General features: G+C 44.4%; 1 protein-coding gene across 2 annotated transcripts in view; it reads right to left on the reverse strand.

Annotated features, from left to right (window-relative positions):
* The window catches only part of TVP23C (trans-golgi network vesicle protein 23 homolog C), a 19,344-nt gene extending 9,692 nt beyond the window's left edge, over nucleotides 1-9,652 (reverse strand). The window contains exons 1-3 of one of the 2 annotated variants that reach the window (XM_007462652.1): nucleotides 9,503-9,652; nucleotides 6,448-6,530; nucleotides 5,120-5,264 (exon numbers count right to left, since the gene is read on the reverse strand). In XM_007462652.1, coding sequence (XP_007462714.1) covers nucleotides 5,120-5,264; nucleotides 6,448-6,530; nucleotides 9,503-9,514 — 240 coding nt within the window. In that variant the 5' untranslated portion in view covers nucleotides 9,515-9,652. The remainder of the gene's footprint in view (nucleotides 1-5,119; nucleotides 5,265-6,447; nucleotides 6,531-9,502) is intronic. The other variant, XM_007462653.1, reaches the window with a different exon arrangement.
* Nucleotides 9,653-9,699: the final 47 nt, after the last annotated feature.

Raw genomic sequence — 9,699 nt, forward strand, 5'->3', positions numbered from 1 at the left:
TTCCCTATTACTAATGTAACAAACTGCTTTGATAGCTTTCCTAACATAATGAAAGGAATACAGAAGAGAAGAGGAGGAGCCTTAGAGACCAAACCTCGTTTTGTAGAAACGCTACCAATCAAAGGCTAAGCAAAAGAGAAGAGCTGGCAAAGACAACCGAGAACAGCCAGAGGTCTATTTTAGTGGCACTTTCAAATAACAGCTCTTCGAATAGTCTCAAACTCCTCCATTTTCCCATTTTCCAATTCTTTACTTTCTGTTTTTGTCATTTTTAGTTTATTTTCCGAATTTCTCTCGAGCTTATTATTTTTGTTTTTGAAACTTCTAGACCTCTAATAAAAGCCTTTTGTCTATTGTTTTTCCTCTGAATTCAGCTTTAGACACATTTCAAAAGTTTGAATGTAGATGATCATTATCATTAAGGTATAAATAATCTATATTTACAGTTTTTATTTCCTTTTTAAGCCAAGATATTTAGCAGAATGGCTCTTTTTAAAAGTCCCAATTTTGACAACCATTTTTTTCTTTATTAGTCTCCAGTTCTGTTGTACTGAACTAGAAAATGTAGCTGCTTTTGGCAATTTCTTTGGATTTTCTTCATAGTGATATTTAGTCAACTTTTGTAAATGTTCCACAGGAACTGAACAAGAAGGTATTATGCCTCTACATACAGAGTTCCAGATACTGCTATGAAAGTGACCTTGTTATTTCATTCAGATCCTTCAAACCTTATGTACTTTTTGTCGCTCTGATCTGCAAAGACAATGGTTTGTCAGACTTCTATCACAACAGTGTTCCTCCATCTTCTCTAGTGTTTCTAGTAGTTTTTCACTATAGTTTGATGTGATGTCATTCTGTGAATGATCCTCACTGTGACTCATCAACTGACCTTTCTTGTTACACTGAATGCTGTCTTACTCTCATTTCTGCTTTGTCTGATAATAATATAACGTCAAGTTTCTTTTTGATTGAATTGGTCTGTTATCTTTGCCTTCTTTTACTTTTTCTAATGTTACAATTATAGTTAGATCTTTTGGGCTGGACTTTGATTTTTGACCAAATCTAGGAATTTTTATCTTTAAAAAGAGGGTTTAATCAAATTACATCTACAGCTGTAACTAATGGGCTACTGCTCCCATCCCCTTGCACTCTGCCCTATGATATTTCAGGTTCCTGGATGCTTGCTTTGTTCTCCTTCCCTTGATGTATGTTTTAGTTGCTCCTGTCTTCTCCAATGTTGTGGAAGACACACAATGTTTTAAATTTTACTAATAGTTACCATAAAAATTTGAAAACAACTATTTATTCTTTTTTTTTTACTATAGTTCTCAAAATAAAGAATAAGACAAAAGTCCCATATGGGTTATAACATTTAAGTTCTTTTCATTTTTTAAATAACTTTATCTTTTTTTTTTTAAACATCTTTATTGGGGTATAATTGCTTTACAATGGTGTGTTAGTTTCTGCTTTATAACAAAGTGAATCAGTGATACATATGTTCCCATATCTCTTCCCTCTTCATCTCCCCCCCCCCCACCCTCCCCCCCCCCCCCCTCCAGGAGGTCACAAAGCACCGAGCCGGTATCCCTGTGCCATGCGGCTGCTTCCCACTGGCTATCTACCTTACGTTTGTTAGTATATATATGTCCATGTCTCTCTCTCGCCCTATCACAGCTCACCCTTCCCCCTCCCCATATCCTCAAGTCTGTTCTCCAGTAGGTCTGTGTCTTTATTCCTGTTTTACCCCTAGGTTCTTCATAACATTTTTTTTTCTTAAATTCCATATATATGTGTTAGCATATGGTATTTGTCTTTCTCTTTCTGACTTACTTCACTCTGTATGACAGACTCTAGGTCTATCCACCTCATTACAAATAGCTCAATTTCGTTTCTTTTTATGGCTGAGTAATATTCCATTGTATATATGTGCCACATCTTCTTTATCCATTCATCCGACGGCGGGCACTTAGGTTGTTTCCATCTCCGGGCTACTGTAAATAGAGCTGCAATGAACATTTTGGTACATGACAATTTTTTTTTTTTTTTTTTAATAAATAATACACAATGTATTTATTTATTTATTTATGGCTGTGTTAGGTCTTCATTTCTGTGCATGGGCTTTCTCTAGTTGTGGCAAGTGGGGGTCCCTCTTCATCGCGGTGCGCAGGCCTCTCACTATCGCGGCCTCTGTTGTTGCGGAGCACAGGCTCCAGACGCGCAGGCTCAGTAATTGTGGCTCACGGGCCCAGTTGCTCCATGGCATGTGGGATTTTCCCAGACCAGGGCTCGAACCTGTGTTGTCTGCATTGGCAGGCAGATTCTCAACCACTGCGCCACCAGGGAAGCCTGGTACGTGACAATTTTTGAATTTTGGTTTTCTCAGGGTATATGCCCAGTAGTGGGATTGCTGGGTCATATGGTAGTTCTATTTGTAGTTTTTTAAGGAACCTCCATACTGTTCTCCATAGTGGCTGAACCAATTCACATTCCCACCAGCAGTGCAAGAGTGATCCCTTTTCTCCACACCCTCTCCAGCATTTATTGTTTCTAGAATTTTTGATGATGGCCATTCTGACTGGTGTGAGATGATATCTCATTGTAGTTTTGATTTGCATTTCTCTAATGATTAATGATGTTGAGCATTCTTTCATGTGCTTGTTGGCAGTCTGTATATCTTCTTTGGAGAAATGTCTATTTAGGTCTTCTGCCCATTTTTGGATTGGGTTGTTAATTTTTTTGTTACTGAGCTGCATGAGCTGCCTGTAAATTTTGGAGATTAATCCTTTGTCAGTTGATTCATTTACAAATATTTTCTCCCATTCTGAGGGTTGTCTTTTGGTCTTGTTTATGGTTTCCTTTGCTGTGCAAAAGCTTTGAAGTTTCATTAGGTCCCATTTGTTTATTTTTGTTTTTATTTCCATTTCTCTAGGAGGTGGGTCAAAAAGGATCTTGCTGTGATTTATGTCATAGAGTGTTCTGCCTATGTTTTCCTCTAAGAGTTTGATAGTTTCTGGCCTTACGTTTAGGTCTTTAATCCATTTTGAGCTTATTTTTGTATATGGTGTTAGGGAGTGATCTAATCTCATACTTTTACATGTACCTGTCCAGTTTTCCCAGCACCACTTACTGAAGAGGCTGTCCTTTCTCCACTGTATATTCCTGCCACCTTTATCAAAGATAAGGTGTCCATATGTGCGTGGGTTTATATCTGGGCTTTCTATCCTATTCCATTGATCTATCTTTCTGTTTTTGTGCCAGTACCATACTGTTTTGATTACTGTAGCTTTGTAGTATAGTCTGAAGTCAGGGAGCCTGATTCCTCCAACTCCGTTTTTCATTCTCAAGGTTGCTTTGGCTATTCAGGGTCTTTTGTGAACTTTATCTTATTTATCTCTTATTTTCTTAATAATTATCTCTTCTTTTGACAACTGCCTTGAGATTTACAACTACGACACACTGCTGTTCTAACTACATTCAGAACCCTGCACACCCCCTTCCCCAAGTCCATTTAATAATTTCCCCATTCTTGACTTCTTAATTTCATATCTCAACTGTCTGCATATCTGTAAGTAATTCTGCCACAGATGAAAGGGTATTTTTTAAGCCCTTGTTTTTTTTAAAAAAAATGTTATCAGAAAATATACTTTCTGGCCACATTTTTTTTTTTTTTTTTTAATTTGGTCGTGCTGCGGCTTGCATCACGGTATCTCAGTTCCCTGACCAGGGACTGAACCCAGGCTATGGTGTGAAAGCCCGGAATCCTAACCACTAGGCCACCAGGGAACTCCCTCTGGCCACATTTTTTAAAACTCTAAACCCACAAGGATCTAATTATATAATTTTTGGAAATTACCAGGAAGAACTGACTGAAGGTGGTGTTCTATTTGGCTAAGCAGAAATTACATGAACAACAAAAAGAAACGTTCCTCAAAACAAAACTGTGACCTGGATACAGTAAACACTTTAGAGCATAAAGCAACAGAAGAAATTCAAAGAAATACAAGGCAAAGAAGACTGTACAAAAGAAAAGTCTACAGGAAACAGACCTTTGTAATCTTCACTCTCAGCATTTTGTGGCCTACGGAAACTGGCCACCACCAAGCCAACCACTTCTGATATCTGTAACAATCAAAAGATCTAAAAATGGCTGGGTTGGTGGGCATGAGCAGACCTATAACATCTTACTGGTTTTTGAATCAATATACATATCTCAAATTCCAAAAGTAGCTTTTGCCTTTTTTTTTGCCTTCAATATTTCCCCCTACCATTTTATTATGAAAATTTCCAAACATAGAAAAGTCAAGTTTTACAGTGAATACCCATATACCTATCACCTAGTGTCTACATTTAATATTTTACCATAGTTACTTTATCACATGCCCCTCTGTCTATATACCTATCTCTCCATCCATCCATCCCTCTACCTACCACTGCCTCTGAGTTTGAACCATTTCTTACACTCTTCTATCCCCTACAACAGGATCCCTCAGCCTCAGCACTATCCACATTTTGGGCCGGATGATTCCCTGATGTGGGGGGCTGCCCTTTGTGTGCACCTTAAGACATTTAGCAGCATCCCTGGCCTCTACCCGTGTGATACCAATAGCACACTTCCCCCACCCCCAGTTGTGACAACCAAAGATGTCTTCAGATACTGACAAACGAACGTCCCCCTGGGGGGCAAAACCCGCCATGGCTGAGAAACACTGCCCTCAAGCTCAAATAGGAGCCTTTGTAATGGTCCGTACTTGAGTATTTGTGGACAAACTACTCTGGGGTCTTATCTAGAAATCATACACGGCATAGCCGGAGGTGACCCTGAAGCAAAACCAGTGGTGAGGATTAGAAGCAGTATGTGTAGTCTGTAGCTGCTGGTCACATTTTTATTTGTTTGTTTAACTTTAAAGCTGATATAGGTTAACAGAAAGCATAGACAAGTCAGTAAACCTACACGTGATCTGCCACAACTGGCACTTTGACACAGGTGAGGCCTAAGATAACAAAAAGATAAATTAACACCAATCAGAAATGCTGTGTCATTTTTTTTTTTTTTACTGTTTACACGTCATTCAATCTCATCATATAAATACGATTTTAAAATAAAAACAATCAAACCTACCTTGACTGCCCAAAAGTCACATGACAACAACAAGATAATTGTCACCATACAGGCAATAAAGCTGCTGCTGAACAATTCACAGAGAAGATAGACTATAATTGCACTGACTCGAAAGAATAAATGGAAAAATGATGCCACTGGGTGTCTGAAAACCAAAACATAATAAAAGAAATGCAATTACATTTACAACAGGTACTGCAGATGTAGATGAAAATGTTTCAGCCAAAGCAGAACCATGCAGAGTCTTGCCAAAATAAAAGATGACTTGAGGAAGAAGCAAACCGCCTACCTCTTTTTTCATAAGTCCCATTATTTGACTAGGCCCTGCTGTCACAGAAAATACACTATGTAAACGTGACTTTAACACCTCATTGATTATAAACTTTCACAAAATATATAACAAGAAACTTTACCAAGCTTAGAGGAATTAGGAAACTACACTCTTAGGACTGACTCCTATTTTCACATGTCTAAAACTCATGCCCTAAGAATTTCTAGGCCCTCAGAAATCACTTCAGGCGTTAAGACAAAGTAACCACCAGGCATAGTTGCTGTTTTATCAGCAGCTTTGTTGTGATATAATCCACACACCACAAAATCCCCCTATTTAAAGGGTATAATTCAGTGATTTTTGGTTTATTCACAGAATTGTGCAATTATCACACAATTTTAGAACTTTTTCATGACCCCAAACATAAAGCCTAAACCCATGGGCAGTCACCCCCACATTGACCCCAATCCCACCCCTCTCCAGTCCTAGGCAACCACTAATGTACTTCTTGTCCCTATAGATTTGCCTATTCTGGACATTTCACATAAACAAAATCATATAATATGTGGTCTTTTGTGACGGGCATCTCTCACTTAGAGATGTTTTCAAGGTTCAGGTAGAATTTGATTTCATCAAGTGAATTTCTTTAGCGATAACTAAGTTTGGAATAGAAATATATTTGGCTTGATATTCTCACATTAGTTGATACAAAAGACACAATTCTGAAATTTGCATAATAAATCAAAATGTAATGTATCTACAGAAACTATCTAAAGAAATGGTGCATTCTTGGTACAAAAGTCAGAATTAAAAACACCAGTGTTCAAAAAATTGGATTTGCAGATTTGAAAACTCAGTATTGAGTAAAATGCCACATGTCAATTATTCCCAGGGAAAACGTGAGATGTCACCTCATCTCAGACTAAAGAGCAAAGCAGCAATACACAATATTCACCAGCACATCACAACCACTCTGCCCCGAACCCCGTCGCTGGCACCAGGCGATGGACGGGACAGCACCAGACACTAACCCGAGTCTTGTAACTTATCGTCGTACCTGATTTTGGATTTTTTGGGTCTACTAGTTGTCTCCTCTTCTGCATCAAACAGTGAAACATCTTCAATGTCATCATTACTGTCCTGATAGGAAAAGCAAATATTCATGAAGCAGAATGAAACTCCGTGTTGCATGCCTACTACATGCAAGGCAGCACGCTAGTCAATACGGAAGATGACAGTAGGACGCGGTCACGGCCACCTAGAACTCACAGCCTAGGGAAGGGGCGAGGGCAGTTCCCTCCCCCAACCCTGATCACCTGGCCAAACCCCACGTGGCAACCCAAGTACCTGCCGTCTCCATCCCACCCAAGAAGCTGCCAAGCGCAAACTCAATGCAGCCACCCTCAGGCGGCTCTCAGAGAAGGCTGAGGCTGCCGAGATAAACTCACTGTCTCTGGCTCCTCCACAAAATCATCTGACTGCAGCCCTGTTTTCCCGACCCCTTCTCACAACTCTGTCCCTTCTTCTCCAAGGCTAAACCATCTACTTGTAGTCAGAATCCCTTCTCTTCCTGCCACCTTGGGGGCGTGTTCCATCACTATTCCCCTTTATTTACAGTTCCCTGTATCTTCAGGTCTTTCTGGTGCATCTTTCTCATCAGCATAGAAGCTTCTTCAGGTGTCCTTTACAGCATGAAGAGATGTTTTAAAGTCCTGATGCTGAATCTCCCTTCTCCCTTCCCTCCTCAACCTCAGGTCTCTTAAGTGGTTCGCACCTCAGCTCACTGCAACTCACCTGCAGCCTCAGTCAGGCTTCACACCTTCACAGCGCCAGCCCCTCCCCACTCATCTCTGGTCTCACCCCCCTCTCTACTCCAGCCCCTCATTACCCGGAGTATCTCCCTAAATGGAGAGCATACCATGTCACCCCCCTGCCCAAACTGTTCAGTGACGCCTCTCCCTGTACAGGATAAGACTTAAATCCCTCAGGCACAGCAAACCAGAGCTCGTGGCAGCTCAGGACCTGATCCCTTGCCCACCTCCCGACAACGTCCCCTCCCACTGAGCACTGCAGCAACGCTGTTACTACCTGCTCGGGGAAAACACTTCGGGCCCTCCCACCTTTCTGCCCTTCATGTTTTCTCTACCCAGAAGCTCTTCCCTTCCCCATCCCCTATGAAGCGGACCATCAGGCAAACGCCAAATCATCTTTCAACTTTCAGCTCAAATACTGCAACAGCCGAGAAACTTGCCCTGAAATCCCCAGGCATCCCCCTTCCCACGTTCCCACAGCACCTGGGCAAATCTCCGCGTGAACAATTATGTCAGGATATTCTTACTGCAAGTCTACTGCTCCTACCTCCTCCTAGACTCCAAGCTACTGGAGGGCAAGTTCCGTTCCTGCATTGTAATAAATCCTAGTGTCTAGCCGAGCACCAGGCCAGGTGCTACAGTATTTGTTGAAGGCATGAGCTAATATACAAAGGAGCAATCACCTACAACACGTGGCAGACTGTGATCAGTGCCAGAAGTAACATGAGCGCAAACAGGAGCAGAGGGAGGGACAGGCTGTGCTGAGGCTTCCAGGAGAGTTCACCCACCGGGCCTCCCTCTGGCCGCTTGACTAGGTATCTGTTCACAGGCACAGAAGTGGGAACACACAGAGTATGTATGGAGAAAGCCCTCGCCCTCATAGTAAATGAAGATGGAAGAGTGGAGGAACAGCTGAAGCTAGAAAATGTAAAATGGATTCACATCTATGAGACCAGTGGTCTCCACCTTGGCGACAGGCTAGAATTCTCTGGGGGTACTTTATTTAGGCAAGAGGGGATGGAAACCAGTGCACAAGGTGAGGGCTCGACTTAAGAAGGCAGCACCGGGACTTCCCTGGCGGTCCAGTGGTTATGACTTCGCCTTCCAGTGCAGGGGGTGTGGGTTCGATCCCTGGTCAGGGAGCTAAGATCCCCACATGCCTCGTGACCAAAAAACCAAAACATTAAAAAAAAAAAAAAAAACGCAGCACAGACAGTGCAGTTACATAAAACAAAGGCAGAGTAAACAGGAGATTATGAGGAAAGCTGGAGATGGCAGGCGGTGCGGACACCGACGGCTTCCATCTTCTCAGTGAAACGAGCAGCAACGCTAGGGGCTGAGAACAGATAAGGAAGAAACGCTGAAGGTTTGAGGGAGTAGCCCTCGAGAGCAGCCTAGGTGGGAGGGAGAGGGGGCTACAGAGGGGGCAGGGTGACGACTGCCTGGCGGCCCTAAGGGCTCGCTTGAGGTGCCTGGCCACACGCTTAAGTGGGAACAGTCAGTGCCGTTGTGTGTTTTTCTCCAGCCTCCTTCAGCCGGGGCGCAGGTGCAGACCATCACCGGATTTTCCCCACTCAGGTCACCTCCCCGGAGCGGTCCTTTCCGACCCTAAATCCCGAGGGCGTCCTAGTCGCAGACACCTGCTATCACATCACCCTGGCTCTGTGATCGCCCTGTGAAAACTACCTTCAGTCTTCTAACTTATCTTGCCTCCCCACCTCCGGCACCCTCCAATTCTCCCTCCGATTCAGGGCAGGAAATCGTCTGTGCGGCTCGCAGCCCTTCCCCGGGGCCTAACACAGTGCCTGGGCCACAGTAACCCCTCAAGAGGAAAAGACGCCTACAAAATCTAACTAAAAGTGTAACTTTTTAAAAAATAGGAAGAAACTACGAAATGATTCTTACTAATCTCTGGTCCTACACGTGAGGGCTGTAATTAGCTCGGAGGAGCAGATGCAGTCACGGGAGTGGACCAGCCACCTCCAACGCTGCTGCGACAGCACAAACTTGAACGCGAGGCCGGTGGGGGGGGGTCCCCTAATCCCACGTGCGGAGTGGCGGCCCCCCCTTCCCTCGCCCGGCCACACACGGCGTTTCCGCGGCCGCCCGGGCGCGACCCCGCACCTCTCACACCCGCGCTGGCCCTCAGCGCAGCCCGGACCCCGGCCCCGCCCCCGGCCGCCCCGCCCGCCGCCCACCCGCTCCTCCTCGGGCTCCGGCAGCGGCCCCGGACGTTCAGCACGCGCCCTGCAGGCCCGGCCCAGCCGCCGCGGCCCTCTCTCCGCGCCCACAGCCCCTCACCTGCTGCAACATAGCGGCCCACGCCAGCCCCACTTCCGGGAGCCACGTCAGCGCCGCAGCCGCCGGCCGGGTACCAGAACAGACGAGGCGGGGTCACTACGGGCCTGGAGGAGCCGGAATAACAGCGGCAACCCGACCCCACTTCCGCTTCCGGGCCCTCAGGGGAGGAGCAAGTAGGGGCGGGGCGATTCAGAGTG

This window comes from Lipotes vexillifer, unplaced genomic scaffold (assembly GCF_000442215.2).
Source record: "Lipotes vexillifer unplaced genomic scaffold, Lipotes_vexillifer_v1.1 scaffold982, whole genome shotgun sequence".
Classification (NCBI taxonomy): Eukaryota; Metazoa; Chordata; class Mammalia; order Artiodactyla; family Lipotidae; genus Lipotes; species Lipotes vexillifer.